This window comes from Rhinatrema bivittatum, chromosome 3, assembly GCF_901001135.1.
Source record: "Rhinatrema bivittatum chromosome 3, aRhiBiv1.1, whole genome shotgun sequence".
Classification (NCBI taxonomy): Eukaryota; Metazoa; Chordata; class Amphibia; order Gymnophiona; family Rhinatrematidae; genus Rhinatrema; species Rhinatrema bivittatum.
Window position 1 is genome coordinate 54366823 of NC_042617.1, and position 25978 is coordinate 54392800.

The 25978-nt window shown below is 42.8% G+C and overlaps 1 protein-coding gene across 3 annotated transcripts in view; it reads left to right on the top strand.

Annotated features, from left to right (window-relative positions):
* Positions 1–524: 524 nt before the first annotated feature.
* The window catches only part of LPGAT1 (lysophosphatidylglycerol acyltransferase 1), a 254068-nt gene continuing 228614 nt past the window's right edge, over positions 525–25978 (top strand). Inside the window, exons 1-2 of one of the 3 annotated variants that reach the window (XM_029593253.1) lie at positions 525–1511; positions 3497–3768. In XM_029593253.1, the coding sequence (XP_029449113.1) occupies positions 3531–3768 (238 nt within the window). In that variant the 5' untranslated portion in view covers positions 525–1511; positions 3497–3530. Of the gene's footprint in view, positions 1512–1631; positions 1745–3496; positions 3769–25978 lie in introns of those variants that run through there. The other 2 variants (XM_029593256.1, XM_029593254.1) reach the window with 2 other exon arrangements.

A 25978-nucleotide genomic window follows, 5' to 3' on the forward strand; every position in this document is an offset into this window, starting at 1 on the left:
TTAATATAGATGGGAGATAAAAAAGGTTTTCAGGGCACCCCAACTATAAAAACTGTTCCAAACAGCTGCTTGTATAACATGCTCTAATTCTGTTTTACTTGGTGAGGGAACAGAACTGATTACTCAAAAGCTATGGTTTCCAGGGCTCATTTTCAAGTGCTAACAAATTACCAGTTCAAAGCAAAAAAGAAAACGACTCCAAAATGAACACTTTTCAATGTTTAATACCATAAATGTTATATAATCACAGACTGCAACCTATGTGCTAGGGTCTGCACCAAAAGCCCTGAGACTTCACTAAAATATGTGTATCTTAGAGGAAAGAAATAAGAGAGAAAAAATGAGAGAGACATTCAAATACCTCCAAGATTTAAATAAATATGCAAGTTTCTTTAGAGGTAAGTAATTTCAAGGTCATGCCAGGCTCCAAAATGGGTTGACTCAGAAGCAGCGTTAGAAAAAAAACCTGTCTCATAGAACAAGCGATAGATGCATGGAGTAGCCTTACAGTTGATGTGGTGGAGGAAAAACGAGTAACACTCCAGAAAACCAGGGATAAGCATATACACTCTTTAGGTGGGAAGTGAAGGGAACAGCAGAGATAAACTTAAGCTTTCTTGTGCATATCTGCCATCATAGTATCTGCTTGGTTTTCTTGGGCGAGTGCCCAAGGTGGGGCCTTCATTTCATCACCCACCTGCCAGTCTGTGGGGACTTCTCTCTGATGGGTGCAGACCCACACAGCCTGAACCAGTCAGCGGAAAGTAACGCACAACTATTTTAAAGGAAGATAACCTACAGGCGGCGGGGGTGTGGGTGGGCTCTCATCGCGCGAGAGGGGCTTCCGTAGGAGGAGGAGAACCAGCGTTATTTCTAGTGAAAGGGAAACGGCAGCGTCACCGCTGGGCTTCAGCGCTCCCACGGGCCATGCCTGCCGGAAGGCGGCACACGGAGGATCAAGACGAGAAGCGCTGCCGCTTGGGGATCGGTTTCCCCTCCGGGAAGCAGCACTGGCTCCTCTCCGCCCATTGCCGCGGAGGCCCCGTCGCGGCTCGCTAGCGCATCGCCCTGCTTCCGCCCAAGGGGATATCCGTCGCCTCCACCCGGCCTCCGGAGCTGAAAGGGAGGCCCGCGGCGCAGAAAAACAGAGCGACAGCAGAGCTGAGAAGCAAGAACGGACTAGCAGGAGCCTCTCCGGTCACCCACGCTGCCGTCGCCGCCGCTGCTGCCATTTTCCCTCCCGTGACGTTAGAGGGGAGGGGGCGCCGGTTCGCCGATCGCTTTGGCTGGTCAGCCAATCAGGGGGGGGAGGGCTCCCGGCCACCAATCAGAGATCGGTTTATAGTCCGAGTTTTCCTAGAGGAGGACAGTGAAAGGGGAGAAAAAAAAAACTCTTTCCCCCTCCCCTTCCCTCCCCCCCCCCCTTCCACCCGCCGGTGGCGCTCCTATTGCCAGGAGCTCCCGGTGCTGCCTCCGGAGCTCCTGTCCGCCGTTCGGCTCGGTCAGACAAGGTGAGCGGGACTGTGGCGCACCCGTCCGGGGCTGGATCAGGGGGCTCGGCTGGCAGTTTGAATGAGAGGTTCTGGCTAGGGTCCAGGGAGGAGACGGGACGTTTCCCGCGCGCCGCCCCCCCCCCCTCGCACAGGCACGCGCGCATCCTCGCGATCGGCTTTCCCAGACGTTAGGCATGGGCTGGAGGGCAGGAGAAGTCCGAGCCGGGCGTTGGAACGGAAAGGTTTCACTGGTAACGCAAGGGCAGGTTTACGTTTCCCCCCCACCTAACTGTCCTTGTAGGAGCTTCTTGCTGACAGAGGGGACGTTGCGGGACGGGGCTCCGGGGGGGAAAGACGCGGTCCAGGCGGGCCTTGATTGTAGGCTGCCCGCCATGGGCAGCGCGAGATCCAGCGGCATGTCCGGCTCGTAGGGTTTTGGCCGTGTCCGGTAGAAGGACTGGCTTTGATTTGGTCCGCGAAGGCTCTGATAAGAGAACCGGACATTGACTGTAACCCGAGTTACCAGAGGACGGGGGGCACTGTCTGATCTGTGGAAACAAGATCAGGGGGGTATTGGCTAACCGGGATAGGCGGTCATCAGGAAGGTCCCGACCTGGACAGATCTTGTGTGTACCCTGCTGGTCTCCGATCCAAATCAGCGCTCACGTTCCTCAGTGACACCCTGCTGTACTGGCTAATTTTAGGAGGTTGGGCAGCACAAACCGGGCATGTTGTTATAGGCCCCCCCGCCGCGAGATGTATATCTGCTTAGGTCACTGACTGCCCTTGCCCGATCTGTCCTGGCAAGCAAACCAAGAAAATATTCGAGTTTAGTCTAATTCAGGCCTTTAGAGAGTCTCTCTGGTTCAGGGCTCACTGGACTAGTGTTGATTGGGTTTTATGCTGATTTTGGTGAAGATAGCCTGGTTTTGGATCTATCAAGGTGAATGGTAGCCCGTTTTGAATGCCACAAACACCTAATTGAAATGAGCATACCAGAATCCACTAGCGAGAGAGAGTGTCTGTCTGTGTCTGTGTACATACACACACCACATTTATATATATGTATCTACAGATGAACTTTCTCACCAAGCAAGGGGGCAAAGTATGTTACAGCAAAAGCAGTAAAAATTAGAATTTGCCATTTGTAACAGTTTTTTGCATATTTGATCATTTTTGGTGTTTAACTTTTCTGCATAATTCGTTTATTAATGTTGCATATAAGGTCACTGATGTCCCATCTTCAGATGTGGCCTGTGCATCATTATCTTTGTGTAAGTCTTATAGTAATGCAATGAAAGATATCGCAACCTGAAAAGAAGTCATATAACTGATGATTATGGAGAATTTTTCCTAGTGTTTTTCTTTTGAAATAAACACTTATGGATACATTTATGGAATTTGGTTGATTAATGTAGTGTAATGTACATTTGCCCCCTTCTGCAGTGAAGAGGCCTTTCTGTATTTAGCACTTTGAATAAATATGTGTTTGTATACTTGTATATTGTGTGCTCCTCTGTTGATAATGATACCGCAACAAAAGAATCTTATTCCATGTTTGTGAACAGAATTTTCACTGTACCCAGATGTAAAAATGGTGTTCAGAAAATAAGCCAAAATTCGCACGACCTGATTTTAGAAAGCATTTACTGGAGTAAATGGGCTTTTGAAAATTGCTACAATATATGCCATTGAATTGTCCATAGGATTTACTTGTGTAAGTGCATTTTACACGAGTAAATGGCTTTTGAAAATTGCTGTGACAGCATGTTCATAACTCCTTTGAAAATTGCCCCTTTATTGGTTTTATGTAGCCTACAAAAAAAGCCAAAATAGATCATTTTAGCACCCTGTTCGGTGGAAGTGGATAGGTTGTCTAAAACCATTCCGAAGCTGTGGTAAACTATAGGAATACTTCCTAATAAGATGACTTGTATGTTGTTGGTTAGTAAACTGTCATCTCATTTAGTAACCACCTAATTTTTGTCTTTCTGTTTCTGCAGCAGAAAGTGCCCGCAGACCTATGTGTGAAAAGAAATGGCTGTGACTCTAGAAGCTGCCCAGAGCATGGGCTTCATGGTGCTGAAAGTGTTCCTGAGATTTGCCTTCATGATCATCAATAACCTGGTTGCCATTCCATCCTATGTTTTATATTTAATTGTCCTGCAGCCTCTCAGAATGCTGGATAGTGAACTGTTCTGGTATATTGAAGGAGTAATGTTTAAGTGGCTTTTAGCCATGGTGGCGTCCTGGGGATGGAGCGCAGGATATAGAGGTAGGACACACTTTTCAGTATTTGTATGATAAAGTCGAATATGTATCACAAAATGCTGTCACGATATTTTTTAAAATTTATATTCCACCTTTCGTGACTGGTCAGCTACTTCAAAGCAGATTATATTCAGGAACAGTAGCTAGTTTCCTGCCCGCAGAGGGCTCACAATGTAAGGGGTCCTGTTTACTAATGGTTTTCTCCCACCTTGTGTCTATGGGAAAAATGCTTAGTTAGTAGGCCCTGAGTTTGTACCTGAGGCAATTGAGAGTGAAGTAACTTGCCCAAGGTCATAAGGAGCATCAGCAGCCTTTGTAGCCTGCCGCTCTGTCCACAAGGCTACTCCTGTAGTGTTGGTCAATTCTTTGGGAAGTCTGTCTAATGAAGACATCAAATATTTATATATTTATTTCTGGGCATATCGGATTTGTTGTTGGCCTACATGTATTATACATTCAGTAATAATGATGGTTATCAAGTCACTTTAACTTCTTGCTGATAAGCAACGACACTGGAATATTTCACTCTCAAATTCCAACAATTTTCAGGCTTCTGTGTATTTTTCAGTTTGCAGAAATTGTTGCATTTTTAAACCTTTCTTTGATGCAATCTTTTTATTAGCAAATGTATTTGAACTAGCCCTTCTGTCTCCCAGAAGCTGAACCTTCAAAAACTCCCCAGTTATCTGTCTTCAGCAAGAACCTTTGGTTTTCTGTAGCATTTTAGAGGTGGTCTGCAGAAAGGGTTAAGACATGCTGTGTCATATTTGCATAATGTAAAGCAGAGGTTTCAGCCATGTTATATACACTATTTTTGTTGAAATGTTTTCAATTTATTTTAAAAAATAAAATGTTTTCTCAGCGGGATGTAAAATACTAAGTATAATCTTGTTTAGTTCTTGCCATTTAACCACTTACAACAACAGAGCTGGGCCCCAGCTTCACTGGGGGGGGGGGGGGGGGGGGAGTGTGTGATGGAGGCTGGAACTAGCTTCTTGCAGGGACAGGCGGGGGGGCAAGGGGCGTTCAGGACTGGCTTTGGATGCTTCCACGCTGTATCCCTGGCAGTGATACGGCTCTGCTATTTATTTATTATTTATTTTTAATTTTTATATACCGAGGTTCTTGTATGAAATACAAATCACTCCGGTTTACATAAAACAGTGAAATGCCCAAAAAAGGGTGGGAGCTTTACATAGAACAATAGAACAAAGTACAAATTGAACATAGTATAGTATAGTTACAAGAAACGTTTGAACTCAGTATCATAGTACAGTTACACAGAAAACAATTGAGCACAGTTTCTTAATAGGGGAACAAGGGGATGGGTCAATGTGAATGACTACTGAATATTTAGTATGTGAGTACAAAAACTTGAATAAATCAATCCGAGCTGAAGCAGCTTATCTGCTAGGCTAGATAAGCTGCTTCTCCCCCTCCACCTCACAGTTGCCACCTCACCACTGACGGTTTCCCGCTCTGGAACTATGCCCTCTCTGTCTCCTGTACTTGTTGACGATTAAATGATTAACCATTATAATTTCTTTGCTTTCTTCCTCCTTTCAGTTTTTGTTTAGTTTACGTTCGTTCACATCCCATCCCCTAGCTTGTCTGTCACTTTTGCTCCTAAAGCTGCCTTTCTCTTCTCACCTTCCTCCCCTCTCCAAGTCACTTCTCGTCTTTCTTCCTTTCATTCGTGCTTCCCTTGCCTCACTCTTTCCCGGTTTGCTTTTGCCACACTCTTCCCTCGGCTACGGTTGCCTGATCTTTCCTGTCACTCATTTCAGTTTATTGACTTAGAGCCATGGCTTTAAGTTTTTTTGATATGGCACCATGCGGTTGGTTGCAGGGGAAGGGCAGCAATGGTAAAAAGGATCGCGTGTTTTGCAGTGGGGTCAAGAGAAGGACAAGGTAGTAGATGATGGTTGGGATCTTAGAAATGAGGGTGTTGAGGAGGAAAAAGGTGCACGCCTCGTTAGAGTGGACTGAGTGGTGCACCAGTGCCGATGATGGTGGGAACTGGGTACTGTGTTTCTGTGGCAAAAGGTAGATTTCACGGCAATGGTCAGAGAACTGTAGGAAAGCCAGAGGCCTGATAATCAACTGTGAGCAGATAGGGCAGAGAATAGGAGAAACAGATAAGCAGAAGAGGATAAAAGAATCCAGTCTGAAAACGGTGGGCAGCGGGAAGGAAATGACTGTCAAAACAGTTTAACGCCTCTCCTGGTCTCGTCATTTTATTAAAAAAAAAATGTGTTGACTTTCTTATTTTTAAAACAGCATTTTAACATCATCCGATGCACTGTCCTAAGTGTGCACGTCTGAATACTGTCAAATCTTTAATTAGTTCCTTCTCTCCTTGGGGAAGGTTCCTGAATGAGTCTCAGTTCTCAATCCAGAGACTCAGAAAACAACAAATGTGAAAAATTCCACACATTTTTCAGAACATCCTCCTTCTCATAAAACTAGAATATTGACTGCAGATAAGGGCCATAAAGTTCATCTAGTCTGCCCAGTTAACTTCCTGGTGAAATGCCATCATCCCCAGTTAATCCCTAGTCTTCCCTTCACTTGTAGTTTTGCTTACTATCTTTTTGTACATCGTCAAGAACAGAATTTAATACTGAAAATGCACATTTTTCTGGCATTTCTCCATCCTATCTAACTTGCTTTAAATCCACAATCTTTCTAAGATTATTTATCTCCTTAATGACTTAATGCTATCATGCTGCTAAATATTTGTATGTTCAATTCTACATATTACGGCCTTGGTTTCATCAAATTTATCCACTTGCATATTTCCAATAATATCAATGTTCAGGGGTCCAAGAAAAATAGACATTTTTGCCCATTCTTTTTACTTATGAAAACAATTTCTTAACCATTCAAACTGGTATGCTTAAAATGGAGCAAATTATTTTGCAAATAGTGTCAACCTTATCTAATTTTCATATTGTTGCCATTTTCCACTATCAGCACAGTGGTACATTTAATATAAAATTGTACATCACATCCAAGTATGTCATAAACACACAAATACAGAAAAAAAAATCACATTAAGAACATAGATTTAATGCATGATTCTGTTGGAGAATATGCCCAATAATGATTATTGATACTTGTGTTCTTATTTCTGACAGGGAGGGTACCAAAATATTGTACACATTTCCATTCTGATTAAACAATAAACCGCATACTGGATATTTGTGATCATCTGTCTCCTGTTTCGGCTCGTATAGGAGAGCTTTACCGATTTTGCTCAGATGATATTTCAAGACAGCCTCACGACATTCTTCTTCAACAGCTTAGCAAGGCCTCAGCTCAGGATCACTGTTTAACCCTTGTTCCAGAGCCTGGGGATCCCTTATAAGGAAAATATTGCCTCACAAGCAAGAAGAATTGGATGAAAAGTTTTCCCAGATTTCCAGTGTTCTGGGACACAAGGCCAGAATTCTTGTGTCAGGATACGTGGGGCTGTAAAAAGAGGAGTTTGTCATCAGCAGTGTCAAGTTCCTCTAAACAACCTGTGAAACAGTATATTTAGTCTTAGGGACAATTCTCTGTAAATCTCTGGTGTCCTTGCTTTTTGGACTTACTAGTTTACATTTCTGGGGTGACTTTTTATTCCTTTCGTGCCCTGTATATCCCCTCCTTGGCACTCTGGTAAGTTTGTTGTCTTCAGAAATCCTCCCTATCCAGATGTACTCTGACCGCCAAGCCCACCCTAGTCGTAATCTGGATCCTGGGCTGCAGGAGTTGGCAGTGTCTCCATGAGCTTTGCTGGAAAAAAAAATACTTTAAATATTTTGGTCTACCCCTTTCTAATTTGAACAGCTGCATCATTGCACGTTTTGTGCAGCCAAGAAATGTAATGGGTTCCTCTGAAGCCATAATCCCCCCCCCCCCCCCCCCCCCTGCGAGACTTCCCATTAGTTTTTCAGTTCTGTTTACTGAGTCTCGGCAAATCAGTGGCTTATGGACCAACTTTGTGATATGTTTAAAGTCCTGACAACACGGCTGAAGTGTTCCTTCCTTCTGGGTGGACCGACTCTGTGGACCCAAGAGCATGGGCCAGCCACATCTTTGCCTCTGGTAAAAGGCAGTTTGTGCTGCCCAGGGCACCTGCTGTCAGTAGCAAGTGGCCACATGTGCCAGGGGGAAACATTCGTGTTCTGCCTCTTTCTGCATGGTTTTGCTCTTGGCACAGCTGATGGTTTGACTGTAAGAATTCTGTTTTCTCTCAGAAAAAAAGATCTATCTCTCTGTATTAAATATTGCACAGTCGCTTTAATAAGGAATCATTCAAAGTTAAAAGATGCTTCTGTAATTCTGTCGGACAGTTACTGGATTTGCCACAAGGCCAGACCTCGCCAAGGGGTTTTCTTGAGATTTAAATGTGTATTTTTGCGCATTTTTTAAAAAACTATTTCGGTCTTCCCTCGCTCTCCTCGGCTGGTGGATAAAGATGATGCTGAGATGGGAACGAAGCTTGTAGAGGAAAGGATGAAGGGTGAGGGATGAGGAAGATAGGCAGCCACTTGTGAAAAGCAGAAGTAATGTGAAGAAGCCTGAGCTTGCACAGCCCTTGAGTGAAAGGTAGCTTCTTGTTTTAATTGCTTCTCTTTCTTTTCTCATACAGCTATTAAAAGGGGGGGGGGGGGATTTCCAGACTTATTTGGGGAGATGCAGAGTCCACAGCTACTCTTCTGTATAGGCTTTGCCCTGTTCTCAAAGGGGGAAGCACACCTGCGCTTTTCCTTATTGAAAGTTGCCCAGGGAAAGAGGCTCTGCACCTGCTTCTTCGTTTTCCTCTGACAAACAATGCATATAGTTTTGAAAATGCAAAACCGCATGCATTGTTGCTTCCTCTGACCTGTCGCTGCCTCGGATCCCTCCTGCTTTTTCCCCGCAGTTTTCAGACAGTCTGTTTACGTGGGGAAATGGCTTTTGAAAATCGCTCTATTGTTATGTGGTCCAGCTTTTCCTAAGGCGGACTAGAGGACTATAGATCCGAGGGTACTTGTACACAGTAGTTTTAAAAAAAAAACAAAAACCAAGGCCAGCACAGGTTTTCTGTCCTGGCTTAGCCTTGGTTGGCCAGATATACGTTAGAAGGCAGTTTTCGAAGCCATTCCCCGCCCTGCGTGGCACCACGGGGTGTGTAAGTTTACCCGCGATGAAAAGAGGTGTTCTGTAGGAGACGGGCAGACTTCTGCAGTGAGCATGCAGCTTCACCCTGAGAGAGTATCCACACACACACACACAGGAGGTGCAAAGTTTAGGTGAGCAGGTTTCAAAGGCAAAGTTTCCATTTTTGAAAATTAGTACAAAGTCTGGGGGTAAAAAGCACGTGCGGGCTTTGAGGAGTTTGAAAATTGCCACCTTAAGGCTTGTTCCCTATTAGCTGGTTTTGGCAACAAAGCTACCCTTGTGGAAAAGGTGTTTAATGTGAGTTTTTTTTTTTTTTTAATACGCCATTTGATGCCTTGATGGGTACAGAGATGAGTGCGGAGGCTGTTTCCCAGGGGTCTGGTTTTAAAACTATTAACCAGCGAGGGCTTCAGTACTCTGCATCAGGTTCATTTTTTGTGTATTGTGGGCCTGGCCAGTTTTCTTTCAAGGGCAAACTCAGGTTATTTACAGAGGAGGGATAGTTGCTTTTCCCCCCCATCTCTTCCCAAGCTGCGTCTGTACAGCGTTGCCCTGTAAACTGTCCGAGAATAGCGTGCTGCCCCGAAGGTCAAACTGACATGCTTTGTACTTTTAGCAGAGACATTGCCCAAACTTGGAACTGAATTTTGGCAGTGGATGACTTACCTGTCATTACCTCCTTCATTCACTACTTTAGAGTACACAAATACATTGTACTTCTCACTCGGATGATCGGTCCTTTTCAGGAAGGCAGTGACTAATGACATTTCAGACCTATTAGTAAAAATGTGTAACCTATCATTAAAATCATTCATTGTACCTGAAGACTGGAAGGTGGCCAATGTAACCCCAATATTTAGAAAAGGCTCCAGGGGCGATCCGGGAAACTACAGACCGGTTAGCCTGACTTCAGTGCCAGGAAAAAGAGCGGAAAGTGTTCTAAATATCAAACTCACAGAACATATAGAAAGACATGGTTTAATGGAACAAAGTCAGCATGGCTTTACCCAGGGCAAGTCGTGCCTCACAAATCTGCTTCACTTTTTTAAAGGAGTTAATAAACGTGGATAAAGGTGAACCGGTAGATGTAGTATACTTGGATTTTCAGAAGACGTTTGACAAAGTTCCTCATGAGAGGCTTCTAGGAAAAGTAAAAAGTCATGGGATAGGTGGCGATGTCCTTTCGTGGATTACAAACTGGCTAAAAGACAGGAAACAGAGAGTAGGATTAAATGGACAATTTTCTCAGTGGAAGGGAGTGGGCAGTGGAGTGCCTCAGGGATCTGTATTGGGACACTTACTTTTCAATATATTTATAAATGATCTGGAAAGAAATATGACAAGTGAAGTAATCAAATTTGCAGATGATACAAAACTGTTCAGAGTAGTTAAATCACAAGCAGATTGTGATAAATTGCAGGAAGACCTTCTGAGACTGGAAAATTGGGCATCGAAATGGCAGATGAAATTTAATGTGGATAAGTGCAAGGTGATGCATATAGGGAAAAATAACCCATGCTATAGTTACACAAAATTAGGTTCCATATTAGGAGCTACCACCCAAGAAAGAGATCTAGGCGTCATAGTGGATAAGACATTGAAATCATTGGTTCAGTGTGCTGCAGCAGTCAAAAAAGCAAACAGAATGTTGGGAATTATTAGAAAGGGAATGGTGAATAAAACGGAAAATGTCATAATGCCTCTGTATCTCTCCATGGTGAGACCGCACCTTGAATACTGTGTACAATTCTGGTCGCCGCATCTCAAAAATATATTGTTGCGATGGAGAAGGTACAGAGAAGGGCGACCAAAACGATAAAGGGAATGGAACAGCTCCTCTGAGGAAAGACTAAAGAGGTTAGGACTTTTCAGCTTGGGGAAGAGACGGCTGAGGGGGATATGATAGAGGTGTTTAAAATCATGAGAGGTCTAGAATGGGTTTATGTGAATCAGTTATTTACTCTTTCGGATAATAGACTAGGGGGTAATTCATGAAGTTAGCATGTGGCACATTTAAAACTAATCAGAGAAAGTTCTTTTTCACTCAACGCACAATTAAGCTCTGGAATTTGTTGCCAGAGGATGTGGTTAGTGCAGTTAGTGTAGCTGGGTTTAAAAAAGATTGGATAAGTTCTTGGAGGAGAAGTCCATTACCTGCTATTAATTAAGTTGACTTAGAAAATGGCCACTGCTATTACTAGCAATAGTAGTATGGAATAAAATTAGTTTTTGGGTACTTGCCAGGTTCTTATGGCCTGGATTGGCCACTATTGGAAACAGGATGCTGGGCTTGATGGACCCTTGGTCTGACCCAGTATGGCATGTTCTTATGTTAAAAATCAGTCATTTGGAGGAGTGGAAGTAGACTGAAAGTGCATGTCATCCTTAGCAAGAAATTCCTAGAGCAATTTTAGAATCCCTGAGCATTATGAGATAGAAACATGAAAATAAATATACCATTTTTTTTAGGTCACACTGAACATTAACTTGCATAAACCATACAGCTCAGAACAGAAAAATACTGTTCCGTACCACATTTGAAAAGTGCATTTGTGTGTGTGTATGTATATATATATATCTATTTATCTATTTATATATCTAACTATATAGATGTAGATAAATGTTTCATTAGTGTTCTATATCTATTCATTAGAATCCAGTTTTATTACGGTACCAGACATTTTAAACAATAATGCATAAAAATGTTATTTAGTAGATCTTAAACCTGAGTCCCCTGTGTATCATTAACAAAATGCTTATAATGTATACTGAAACCCATTCATTGCACATTTGTCTTTCAGTAAAACTGGATCATGAACCAAACTCCAAAGAAGCCCAATCCTTAATAATCGTAGTAAAATAAACTAAAGTCCATAAACTGCTTGAATGGACATTCCTCTTCTCAAGCATTAATGTGTGGGGGTTTTTTTTAATTTCTGAGGAAATTCCATATCTTATGAAGAGGAATTCTAAAAATATACACACACAGTATAGGAAACTTATAATGAAAAATGTTTTTTCAAAAGTCACTTAATCCAATATCTTTCATCCTTTTGTCTTACTTTTTGTCATTGTACTATCCTTTTCAACTCCTTTCCTGGTTCTCCTTTCCACTACTTTAACGTCTATGGGGTTTATTCAAAAAGGCCGTCCCCATTCTGTGCCTGTCATTTATTCCATGCTTTTCCATCAAAAGAGCTCAGCACGTTGCAACAAATCCAGAAATCTATATCAAGTAGGGCGCACAAAAGAGTAACATGTGTATAAATAATTTGGAGTCCACTCGGTGTGTTACAGGCCAGAAAGCAATAAATAAGGCCACGCTAAATATAGTCAGGATCAAAGGCTGAACTTGGAAGGAGGCAGGAAGCTCATTTTCTCTGTGGAAAGCTTTCTCTGAAAGCCGCAGTTTCAGTAGTTTTTTGGAAACCATCAGATGTGATTCTGATTTGATGTTAAGTGTCAGTGAGTCCCATAGAGTTGGAAGTGATCCTGAGAAGGCCTTTCCTCGAGAAGTGGTGAATCAAAGTGATGGAGCCGCTTGTCATAATTGTAGCACTGAATGCAGAGGGTGAGGAACCATAGAAGGGGTTCGGCCAACAGCTCGGAGAGGGGTCTGGAAGGCCAAGACCAGGATTTTGAACTTTTATCTATTTATTTATTTATTTAACATGTTTTGTATACAGTCATTCAGTTTCGCCATCATAACGGTTAACAGTAATCTTAATAGGTAGACAAAGTTACATCAGGGTTTCTACAGTGAGTATATAAGGTGAAACAAGTTGGGTAAAAAATAAAAGCATCAATAAGTGTTGGTTAATACATATTGAAAGAAAAAAAAAGGTTCTTGAGTGGTGTATAGTGGGTTTAGCGGTTCTGATGAGAGTCTATGGGTGGACACGATGGTATCTCTGTTTTCTTGATGTTATATTGGGTGGGAGACTGTTGGTGTTGATGGTTGAGAGCGTCTGAGTAGGCTCTGGTGAATAGCCAGGTTTTTAACTCTTTTTTTTTTTTTTTAAATGTCTTGGTGTTTGTGTTCTTAAATTGGATGGTAAAGAGTTCCATAGTGCAGGGCTGGCGATGGATATAGCTCTCTCACGGATTGAGATCAGATGAGTGGTTTTTACGTGATGGATTTTGAGGAGTCCTTTATTCGTTGAGCGAAGGTTCCTTTTAGTGTAGTTCAATGTGTTTGCTTAGCCAGTAGTTTTGCTGTCCTGTGATTATTTTGTGGAGGATTGTTAAAACTTTGTAGTCAATTCTGTATTTTATTGGGAGCCAGTGTAAAGAGATGAGGGTTGGAGTAATATGTTCGCGGTTCTTTGTTCCTGATAGAATTCTGGCGGCTGCGTTCTGTAGTATTTGGAGCGGATGGTAGGCCAAGGAGTAGGGTATTGCAATAGTCGATGCTGGAAAATGAGTAGTTGCAGGACTGTTCTGAAATCATTCTGTGTAAGGAAAGGCTTAAGATGTCTGAGTGTAAGTAATTTGTGATATCCTTCTTTAATTTTATTTGTTATATGGGTTTTGTATGATAATTCTTTGTCTATGGTGATTCCTAGGTTTCTAGCATGGTTAACAGGAGAGATTAGTGTTTTAGGGTTTTCTGTTTTGAATGGTAGCATGGGTGAGTCATTGACTTTTTTGTCTAGGATGATTAATTCGGTTTTCTCAATGTTTATTATGAGTTTAAGGGTAGATAGACATTGCTTGATTTCTGCGAGATAGATTGTTATTCTCTTGTAGGTTTCTTCAAGCGTATTCTGTATTGGAATCAATATTTGAATGTCGTCAGCGAATAGGAAAAAAGTCAGACCTAGGTGATCCATTGTGTGACAAATTGGAAGGAGATAAATGTTGAAGAGTGTAGCCGACAGGGCAGATCTTGAGGGACTCCTGTATTTAGGTTTACTTTATTCGATAGGTTGTTGTTGAATATTACTTGGAAACTTCTATGAGATAAATAGGAGTTGGACCATTTTAGTATAGAACCCGTTGCCCCTATTTCTGATAGTCTGAGTAAGATGGAATGGTTGACTGTGTCGAAAGCGGCTGACAAATCCAGGAGTAATAAAATGTAACTTAGTCCTTTGTCGAATCCTCAAAGTACTGTGTCATTTAATGACAGGAGTTATGTTTCAGTGCTTAAATTTTTCCTGAATCCAAATTGGGTGGGGTGAAGTATGTTGTTCATTTCTATGTAGTCAAGAGAGCTGGGAGTGGATGATTTTTTCTATGATTTTTGCTGTGAAAGGTAAGTTTGATATTGGTCTGTAGTTTTGGATGTTCTCTGGGTCTAGGTTGTTCTTTTTTAATAATGGTTTAATGATTACTGATTTTAGGCAGTCAGGGTATTTTGCTTTGGTGAGGGAGAGGTTTACTATGTCAGTTATTGATTTAATTATTGGGTTGTCAAGTAATTTAATAGTGGTATGGGGATGCTGTCGATGGGATGGTTGGCTGGATTCATTTTTTTGATTTCCAATGAGGAGGCAGTCGAATTCATGCCAGGTTGTTGTAATTTCCAGAGAGGATATTGGAGTTTGGGTTAGAGTGATGGTGCTGTTGTTGGGGTTGTTTTATTCATTTTTTAAATTTTTTCGGTGAAGTATTCTGCAAAATCGTTGCTTTTGTTTGTGTTGAGAGGTGTTCTAGTTTCATTTGGTGATTTGGTGAGGTTTTGTACGATGGTGAAAAGCATTCTTGGGTTCTGTTGGATTTTAATTATTTTGGTAGAGTAGAAATCTTTCTTTGCACTATGAACTATGTCCATACGTGATATTGTGACAGTGTGACATTGTGACAGCAGCCCAGCAGGCATATTTTAAGTCCTGCTAATTGAAGTAAGCATTACTATAACATTGACTCCATTGTAGATTTTGATTATAAAATTATAATTATGAATAGTTAGCCTCTTCAGTTTTATATACTAATGTATTTGTTACGTTTTTCTGTCTACACCAATTTGATGTTCAGTTACATTTTAAATGTATTTTATTTTTATCCATGAGTTTATATAGTTATCCATGTATTTTAATATTTATGATTCAGAGTTTGTACATCTATACATGTATTTTATTTATTTATTCTTATATACATACATATAGGTATTGATTTAATTCAAGTTTGTACACTTATACATGTATTTTATTGTATGATTTGAGTATGTACACCTATACATGTATTTTATGTTTTTATTGTTTTGAATTATTTAATTGTGTTGTTTCAAATTTTAATATTGATATATTTATTCATTTTTAGTTGCCCCTGAGGCAGCTCTATGAGCGAAACTCGGCCAGAGTCGGGCGTTATAATAAAGGGCTACTTTTGATCATCCGATTCCTAGTGTTTTTACTCTAATATTGCCCACTGTTGGAAACAGGGCTGGGCTTGATGGACCCTTGGTCTGACCCAGTATGGCATTTTCTTACGTTCTTATGCATGTGAGAAATAAGTGATTTAATAATCACTGAGTTTCCCCAGGGGAAACATAGATGATTAACAGTGTGTGCGACAAGAAATAATCCTGTAGCACTCCCCGTTAGCGTGGATGAGAGTGCAGTGATGCTGATCCCAGTGAGACAACCAGAGAATGATTTTGGAGGAAGGATTTAAACCAGGCTACTACTAGACCCTCCATGCCCAGGTTCTTTAATCAAGAGATTAGGACATTGTAGTCAAAGATGTCAAATGCTGCAGAGAGATTGAGGAGCACCACTAAGGCTGCTTAATACCAGTCCAGACATCAAACATATTCACAAGTACAAATTTGGTGTTAAAGTGAGACCTGAAACTGGACTGACATGGGTCAAGACCATTTGTGGTGATGAGAAATTAGATAAGTACACTAGCACCACTTTTTTAATTATCTTTCTCAGGAATGGCATATTTGAAACTGAGTGATAGCTATTCAAGTTTTTAGTATCCAGATTAGTTTTCTTTAATACTGGTCTTACTGTTGCTTTCTTTAGACCATCTGGTAGGTGGCCCTTTGCCAGTGATGCATTTACAGTGGGCTGAAGGCTGTCAGGTAGCACTAAAATAGCCTGATTAACAGTTCAGGAGGGACCGGGGTCCTTGTGGCATGTTATAGCTTTAGGCCAGAGAGAATGGTATCAACATCTGTCTCCTCGCTGGATAGAATTTGTGAGGGGGTATATCTGGTTGTCCAGGTTTAGTATATCTACTGTGTCAGAGCCTAGCTCTTTCCAAATGCTTTAATCATATTAGAGAAAAATTTGCTAGGTTATTGCTTTGTGTCTGAGGCCAAGGTAAGAGTTGGAGAGGAAGTACCTCCCAGAAGCTTGTTTGCTGTCTGAAACAGCTTTCTGGCTGAGGTGTGTTTTTTTGTTGTTGTTGCTTGATGAATTGTGTTTGAGAAATATACCCTCTTAGCCTCAGTAATAACTCTATGGCATAACACCTGGTGCTGCCTGTAGTCCATTGTATCAGATTGCGGTGCTGATATCCGCCATTTACGTTTCAATCTCCTAACAGCTTGTTTTAGTTCTCGTAACTGAGGTGTAAACCAAAGAGTTGGTTTTGGATTTTTGATTTGACAAGCTTTCTGGTGAAAGCTTATGGCTGTTCTTCGGTCTTCATTCCAGGACTCCACTAATGGCAGTGATTAAGGTAGGGGATGAGCTGGTTCCCATTTTTAGTGTTCAGCAGGCTTTTTGGGTTCAAATGAGAAGTTGGATGGATCAGTTTTATAGTTTTAGGATTTCTGGTGTTCCGCAAGAGGAGCAGCTTTAGCTCAAACAGCACTATGTGAAGATGGAGTGATTTGCAAGTTATCAATGGAGAACTCTTTGGGCAGATGCTATGGTCAGAGCACCAGGTCGAATGTGTGACCTGCAGTATGTGTTGATGTAGCCACTGATTTGGCCAGACCCAAGGCTTCTACAAGAGTTCACAAAGTCACATGCAAGATCCAGCTCCATATCATCCACATGCATGATGAAGTCCCCGAGGATCAAGGTTTTGGCAGATTCCAGCATTAGCCAGGAGATCCTGTAGTGTGGGTGGTCCACAAGGAAAATCTCCTACTTAGGATGGGTGCAAGCTTGCCACTCTGTTCCCTAAACTCCCTTATGGGAGAGTGAACCAGGTCCTCTGAGTCTCTGAAAGCTATTACTACCCCTCCATGCTGTTAATTCTTCTTTCATAGGCCTCGAAGAAGCCAGGGAGCATCTACATATTGAGCCCAAGTCTCTGTGGGGCACAGAATATCAGCAGAATTGTTAATTAGTAGGTTTGAGTAATCTAGATCTAGCTTCTTTATTTTTTTATTAGGATTTCAAAATACATTAAATGAATAAATCACTTTGGCAATCATAAAATCACTGCAGAAAAGAAAACCCCCAAAGGAAAAAGAAGCAAAATAAGAACCATTATGAGAACTCCCATCGACATTAGACTGTTTTGGTGCTGACTGGCTGTTTTATTCTGAATGTTCTTGTTGTAAGCCGCCTAGAGCCTCAGCAGTAGGTGGCCTAGAACCCCATATAAATCAATAAATAAACCTCATTTGTAGAGAGTCCACAACAGCAGGGGAGGAGAAAGAAAATCTAAATAAAAAGACTTTGAAGAAAATATCTCACAAATCAAGTTGTGAATTTTTATCTTGGGGAACCCCGAACCCAAATTCCCATCTCCTTGCAAGAATTGGTCCATTCCGCTGCAATCATCCTGCCACAGTTTTATCAGATCTCCAGGTTCAGCAGAACCCCCCTGAAGGAGACGCTTGGACTAAGGTTTTGATTGTCTTTGTACTGAGTCTTTTCCAAAGGGTTAAACAATGGATCTTGGGGATCTCAGTAGGCTCTGGGATTTTGAAGATTAATTGGTCTATCTGATGTAATTGGAGAAGTAGTAGGGGGAGTTGCACATCAGATCAGCAGTTAATCGCATCTTGTAATCCGAGACACAGATTTCCAGGGAGAGGATAGTGTGGGAACGTGTGAAGTCCCCTGAGAGAGAAAGCCTGGGCAGGAAGACCAGCCTGAATTTCCAGGGGGGCTGCAGCAGGGCTCCTCTGGCAGTTGCAGGCCTTTGGTTTTGGTTTAATTTGTAGTGCTATGACTCTGCTCGAAAACTTTCAAGGTTCAGAAGTAACCAGTCATGGCAGTAGGGATAGCTACTCTACCTCATGGATCAGCAGACACTGCAGCTAGAGCTGCGTTTGGAAGTGCATGAAGGGTGCACACAAAGGGGCTCCAACCCACTGTTGCTGACCTGCTAACAGGTGACCCACCTCCGGGACAGCCACTTAAGTGTGATAGTGTCGGCTGCTGGTGATGTCAGCAGCTTGGTGACATGACCTTTTAATTACAAGTCTGATGGGAGAAGCTGCACATAGACAGGGGAAGCCCAGGAGATTGGTCAGCACAGTTCCTACCTCCCTGCTTCAGTCTGGAGGTGACCTCCCCACCTTCACTCAAGATGACTGACCTGATGGGGCCTCTAGTATAAAAGGTGTACTGCTGCTCTGGATCCATATGTATGAGTGGCATTCTTTAGGTAGGGCATTATCTGTTCAGTATATCCCAGATACCACAGTTTCCTTTGTTTGCCTCCTGCAACAGTTGTCTTGTTGCTGCTATTGGCTTGCACCATTTCTCTCTGCTGTGACGTGTTAGTCCATTTCTGGGCACCAGCTCGCCTTACTGTTCCTAGCTTCACGGCAAAGATGTACCAGATGTATAGGACACACGATCCTGAAACTCCAGATGTGGAAACATGACAGAACACACCCAAGTCCCTCAAACTACAGGTCGGTACTTCCTGTAGTTTAACTTCTGAAACAAAGTCACAGATAGATGGACGAACGTGATGTACCGAAAGGGACAGCTTATGGGTAGGGTGAGCTGGATGGTTGCCAGGAGTGCCATAGGATAAGGGGGCATCTCAGGCTCTGCCAGCATTGCCTGTTGGGCTAGTCAGCTGGTGGGCCAGGCAGCAGCAGTGATCATAGGCACCCAGTATTATTTATTTATTTGATTTAGATTTTGTCTTTCAGCCACTTCAAAGTGGATTACATTTGGATACTGTAAATATTTCCCTGACCCCAGAGGGCTCACAGTCTAAGTTTTTACTTGAGGCAATGGAGGGGGAAGTGACTTGCCCAAGGTCACAAGGAGCGGGAGTGGGATTTGAACCCTGGCTTCCCTGGTTCGTAGCCTGCTGTTCTAAACACTCCAAGATGAGACGAGAAGAGGCTAAGCTTCCCCAAAGCCTGGTAGGTTGGGTATTTCTCCATGTCCTCCCTCTGCCATGCACTCAATGGCATGTCAGCCTTCTCTGCCGTACGTGGCCAGTCTCATGGTGTGAGCCACGCGGTTCCATTTTATAATTTCATGTCTCAAACTAAGAGTGGCTTCATGTGTCAGAGGAAGCAGGTGTGCTAAGAAGCACCACTCCTGCCAGCCATGGGGGACCAGAAGGAGAGCAGAGAATACAGCTATGGTGCTGGTGGGTGGGGGAGAGATAGGTAAAGAGATGAGTATAGGAGAGCTTGAAGGGCGTGATTGGTGAGAGAGTCAGCATGGGGATGAGTGAGTCAGAAAGGGTGCAGCGGTTGGAAGGTAAGGTCACGGAGCCAGATATCTGGAGATTGGTGCGGAGGAGATGGAGGGCTGAGAGAGAGAGAGAGAGAGTTGGGGAGGTGGAAAGCTGGGGCAGCAGGAAAGAAGGAGAAGAAGAGGGTGAAATCGGGCTGTGAGTGAACAGATTGGGTTTTGGTTCTTTTTTTTTTTCCCTTTTTTTCTCATTTCTCTCTTTATGTCAGAAACATAGGAATTGAAGCAAATAGGAAACAGGAGAGAGAAACAACGGAAAATGAAAAGAAGTCTCTAGAAAAGGAAAATGGAGAAGAGGGAGGCACTGAAAGCATAAAAAAGGACCAAAACCATTCTCTGATTAGAAAAAAAATAAAATGCCCAGACAACAAAAGTAGAAAACATTTATTTTAAGTTTAATGACTGGAATATGTCAGATTTTAGAAAAGTGCATCTCTCTCAGTTCAGGAGGCTGTGTATTTCTGTTTCTCTTTCTCCACTGTTGCAATGCATGCAGAATCTGGCTTCTTGGGGTTTCCCGTTCAGTTATTTTGGTGCATATTTTTCTGTTTCTAATTTGTATCGGGCGAGGGTCTGTCTGTTTTCCACATGTGTGACAGAGGTGAGGTATTTTGCTAGGGGTTTCTTTGTTTTGCGATCTGTAGCAGCCTGAGTTATTCTGTTTTCCCAGTGGAATGTTGATTGGTGTTCCAGGGCCCAGTATAATATTTCATAGGTAAGATTTTTGCTCTTTGAGCCCTGGGAGTTAATTCTGTTTTGGTATGGCAAGTTTGCTGTATAGATTTAGAATGTGTATTTTTTTTTTTATTATTATTATTATTATTATTTTTTAAATTATTTTTTTGTTTATTTCAAAAGTGCCTGATAGTGGAGAATTTTGTTGCCTTTACTAAGGAGGCCCTAGAATTAGTTTACTATATACATTGAGGATGCCTGTTGGGAGGGAAGGTGGAGGAAGCAAAACAATGTGCTGAGAGGGGGCGAGGAGAAGGTACATGGAGGGAGAGAATGCCTAGGGGAAGGTGGGGGAAACAGGGAGAGAGGGAAAAGGGAGAGAATGGATGGAAGGAGAAGTGGGGGAGAATGTCTGCAGAAGAGAGAAAATGCTGGGAGGGAGGGAGAGATGGATGTAGGAAGGGGAGAATGCTTGGAGGGAGGGAGAGATGGATGTAGGAAGGGGAGAATGCCTGAAAGGAGACGGGGGGGGGGAAGGGAGAACATGCTTGGAGGGAGGGAGAAGTATGTGTGTCGGGAGGGGGAGGGGGGGATGTAGATTGGAACGGGGGTGCCATCAACAATTTTTGGCCAAGGTACCATTTCCCCTAGAACCAGCCCTGTGTACCCAGAGCAGACCAAAAATGTATTGATAAAGGCCTTGTATGTGCCTTCTCCATCTCTTCAGAATCTTTCAAACCACTTTTTCCTCTTTCTCATCTCTACCTATCTTTCTCTTCTTCCATTACCAGCTCTCCATTTTGTCTTCTCAGTTTTTATATTCATTTCCCCTTTACCCATCTCTCCATGTCTTCACCTCTACTGTTGCAGCCCTCCAGTCTTCTCTTTTTTTTTTCCTAGCCATTCATGCCCCTCTACCTTTTGCTTTCCACTCCCTCTCCTTTGAGTGGCAGAGATGGGCTCCTGCTGCTTCAGTATTGTTAGGGAGCCATACCCAAGGCAAACTGCTTATTTGTGGCTTTGGGCTTAGATCCAAAGCGGTGCCAGTGAAAGCGGAATTCAGCCACTCCCGGGGTCTGAGATTTCACCACTTGGGCTTGTCCCATCTTTGGTTCACTGTGGTAGGATGCCGAGGCACTCCTAGTAGTGCAGTAGATATAAGTAATAGTTGCCCATCATCAACCAAACCTCTGTGCTTTAAAGTAAAGCTGTTCAACAAGACATCAGAGGCTACGCTAAAAAGTCGTCCTTATTTGCAATCTTGCAGCTGACAGAAGAGTTTGCTAGCGGGAGCTGCAGTTCAAGGTGATGGTTATATACCGTAATTACTTGGGTCTTAAGTGCTCTTGATTGATGCCCGTTTCGTTGGGGAGGTTTCCTGCCTGCTACAGAGCAGAATGATTTCCTTGACATTCTGGTTGGGAAGTGGTCCTAGTAGCCCAAGTCTGCTCTGTGCCCTTGAAGCTGTCCTGTGAAATGGATGTATTGTTGCAGTTTCCACAATTTCAGTGGCTTGTTGTCAGCTGAACGCAGAACCGTTTTGTGAGCGCACGTGCAGTGGGATGGGAGTTGAAAAACACTGTAGTAATTTCTTCTGTTCATATTGCCAAAGCATAAGCTGTGCAGTCTGGGCTGCATATAATCCATGGTAATAATTAAATGTACGGGGGGGGGGGGGTATTTGTACTATGTATGTAGGAGTTATACAAATTGTTAAAACAATTAGAATTTGATTTATCAAAGGCAGGGGTGACACATGTACTCTTGCCGGCCAGGGCTGCTGGAGGGAAGTCTCCCCCGAGGTAGTGCTTAGTGCGGCTCTACAGCTGACTGCCTCTGCAGGAGTAAGAACCATCTGCTTTCCTTCCCCGAGATCGAGTATGTTGTCCTGGACATCTGATTCCGTCCTGCCACCGGGTGTAACCCTGGCCGCTCCGTGCAGGGTAGCCCAGTCTTCTCGGAAGCCCATTGGCCTGTATTCTTCCCTCTTTGAGTCTCTTAACTTTCCAATCGAAGCCCCCATCCCTCACTTTTTTTTTTTTTCTGCCGCTTATCTACCCCCCCCCCCCCCCCCCTTGCCCTTTACCCTGGCGCTCTGTATCTCTCTGCCAAGCGCATTGCAATCCTTGAATGGTTTTGGCTGACAGTATAGGCTGTTCCAGGCATCAGCCACCCTGTCAATAAAAAAAAAAATATTTTCTCAAATGCTCTCCGAACCTTCCTCCTTGCAACATCATATCATAACCCCTTGTTGAATTGTCTTACCTATGGAAAGTTCACAGTCTGTGCTTTAATGAAGCCTGTCAAATATTTGAATGTTTCTACTGGGCAAAAGTTGAGTAGATGGTTTTATTGGCAGAATAGGCTTTGAAATACTGCGATTCAGAACAGAATACCTTTGCTACCTTGTGGGGCTTACCTGGGAAGGCCATCTCTTCTGGCTTTCCCTTGGGGGCATTAAATAGATTTGGTGGAGCAAGCTTTGATAGCTTGTAAATCCCCTAGCCATAGTAAACCTTTCCTGTTGAATTGAAGGAGTCGGGACTGTCCATTGTGTGTGTCTGCACCGTATTGTGAACATTTGATATGTGCTGTACTATCCAGCTTCCTTCTAAGCACTAATTTGAAAATGTTTCTACCCATTTGTGTTAACCATCCAAATTCACGCTTGTATGCCGTGATCGCTTCATTTTCCCTGAACTTTCCTCCGTGAGCATAGTTCCAGACTGGTACCAGTGACACATGAATCTGTATTCCATGAGAACCTGCTTCCTTCCACATACTACTTACACATCTTCAGGATTGGATGGGCCATGAGATTGGGGTGGGGAGTATGCCTCTTACAGGTGCTTGTTTTTGTGTTGCTTCATGGGCAGGACATACCGTATTTTTCGCTCCATAAGACGCACCTAGGATTCAGAGTGGGAAAATTAAAAAAAAAACAAACAAACAAATGGTGCGCTACACCGGCTCTGTTCCCGGGTGTCTGTGCGTCTTATGGAGCAAATTAGGGGAGGGCATAAAATGTTTTTTTTTGTCCCCATCCCAACCTTTTAAATTTAATTAACTACAAACCCCCCCCCCCCCAAGACTTGCCAAAAGTCCGTGGAGGTCCAGAGTGATCTCCTGCACTTGGGCAGTTAATACATCTGTGGTGACCTTCCTTTTCAGTTTTTATTTTATTTTAACTGGGAATTTGAATGCTATGCAAAAAAAATATCAGTGGAAAAAAGACTTTGCTATAACACACAGGAGAAAAATCAATGGAAAAGTAATTTTTCCACAGATTTTTTTTTTTTTTTTTTGTAATAACATTGAAATTCCCAGGAAAAATAAAATAGAAACTGAAAACGAAGATCCCTACACATCTGTTAACTGTAAATATTGTGATTTTTAAAATGTGGTATGTTTCATATATTTTCATATTTATTTATATACTGTCATTCTTTTTTTTTTTTTTTATATAATTAGTAATTTTTATTTGAAACCACAATTATATACAGAGTTTGTTACAAACATACATGATATCAGAAGGAACATTTCAAAAGAAATAAAATTATTGCAGAACACTCTGGGGCAGATTTTATAACATACGCGCAGGCGTACATTTGTGTGTGCAACCTGGCGCGCACAAATGACCGCCCGATTTTTTTTATAACAAGCGCGCTTAGCTGCGCACATGTTATAAAATCAGGGTCGGCGCACAAAGGGGTGCACCTTGCGTGTGCCGAGCCGTGCTGCCTTCCTCCATTCCCTTCCCTTCCCCTAACTTTCCCGCCCCCAGCCCTAAGCTAAACGCCCCCTAAAAAAGTAATCTTACCTAGTTACGCCTGCCTTGTGCAGGCGCAAGTTGTGCGCGCCGGCCAATGGCGATCCCAGGCACAGCAGCGAATGGCTGCTGTGCCTGGAGGCTCCGCCCCCGCCCACACCCTGCCCCTTTTTTCAAGCCCCGGGACTTACAAGCGTCCTGGGGCTTTACGTGGACCACCGGGCCTTTTGAAAATAGGCCCGGCGCGCGTAACCCCCCTATGCGTGTAAATCTGCCCCATGAGAGGTTATCTCATTTATACAATATACAGTCATGGTGGTTTACAATAAAACAATGGTAAAAAAAAAAAACCAAACATAAAATGAATCACATATCCTGTAGACAAAGTTTCTACTTAACTGATTATTAAAAAAAAATTCTTGGAATCCCCTTTGTAGTTATACTTGACCAAACGTAACTTGCTCATGCTTTCCTACAGCTGTTCTGGTCCACTACCTACATACTGCGGCACTGCAGCAATGTGACCTTTATATAGTCCGTCATTTTATCACTGTTGAAAATATTTGTATTGTTGCAGAATGCACTAAGAGGTGCTGCAGGTCCTGTGCCTCATTTCTTCTCTCTCTTACCCTGGATCTTCTGTGCAATGGGGTTTATCGTCGGAGAGCGGTCTTACTCTGCTGTGGTGAGGGAAACATTCGGCTAGTATTTTTCTCAAAATGAAAATCCATCAGCCTAAGACGATAGCATCAGCTATTTGTTTTCCTTGCGATGTATGAATACGCTAGTTAAGGCTGGTTTTATGAGTTTTTAAGGAAGAAACTATTGATCCAAAGGTTGGGTTGATGGCATTCTAATTGTTGGCTCTATCTGCCAGACTGTTAAAAGAGGGAGGTAGGGATGTGACTGTAAAATGGAGAACAGAGTTTTTGAGAAGAGGGCCCTGGAAGTCCATTTTCATTTTCTGTAACGCAGATTAAAATAGTCAGATATGTCAAATGGTATGCCGTGAAGGTAGATTTATTAGTGCTGTACATCCATGTGCCTCCAACAGGAAGTGTCTTCTCGCTTGAGTACCGGTTGTAGCCAGCCTCGAGCATGAGGCCGGCTATCCTTTGCCAGGGGGGGGGTCCTGGGGAATTCCTCGGGGAGGGGGGGTGGCTTCTAATGACTAAAAACCCTCATTAGATAATTAGCAATAGAATGGGCTGATATTAGCAGGCTGGGTCTTTTTTAAAGCTTGTTTCAAGTTGGTGGGAATTTGTTTTTAACAGAGTATGTCATTGGTACATTAATACCACTGACATTTTAATTTCCCTGGTCCCTGTCTTACTGCTGAGAGAGATGTTACACGTTTTCTGCCTTGGTCGCAGTGACAGTATTGTGTCATTGGATTGCCACTTGCTTATGCAACAGTGGAATAAAATCTTTTCCGCCTCTCCTTTTGCAGTCTCTCTTCCTGCTGCCATTGTGTGCTGCATTCATATACATTTCTTGTGGTGGTTTGGCTGCTCCGTGACAAAGTGAATATTTTAATAGTCTAGGTCAAGGGTGATAAGTTCTGTACTCAAGAGCCACAGACAGGCCTGCTTTTCAGGATATCTGTAATGAATATGCATGAGATTAGCATACAGTGGATGCAATGCTTGCAAATGGACCTCATGCATATTCAATGTGGGTATCCTAAAAATGAGGCTTGTTTGTGGTTCTTGAGGACTGGAGTTGGCCACCCCTAATAATAATAATAATAGTTAGCTGCAAAACTTCTACCTCTTGCCTTTCAAAACTTTCCAGGCAAGTTGGTCTCTTGCAATATCCCCTCTCCCCATTTTGAAAATATCAAAAATATTTTGAGATTCCCACTTTTTTGCCAAAAAAAGTTGTAGTCTTTCTGGGTATTTTCTACAGTCCCCATGCTAAAAGGGGGATGCAGTTGCCTTCTGTTCAGAACCTTTAGTCTTTCACCTTCCTCTTCAAGGGCATCTTTCCAGTCCCCTGCCCCCTATCTTGATCCGTCTCCTCCTTCTATCTCCACT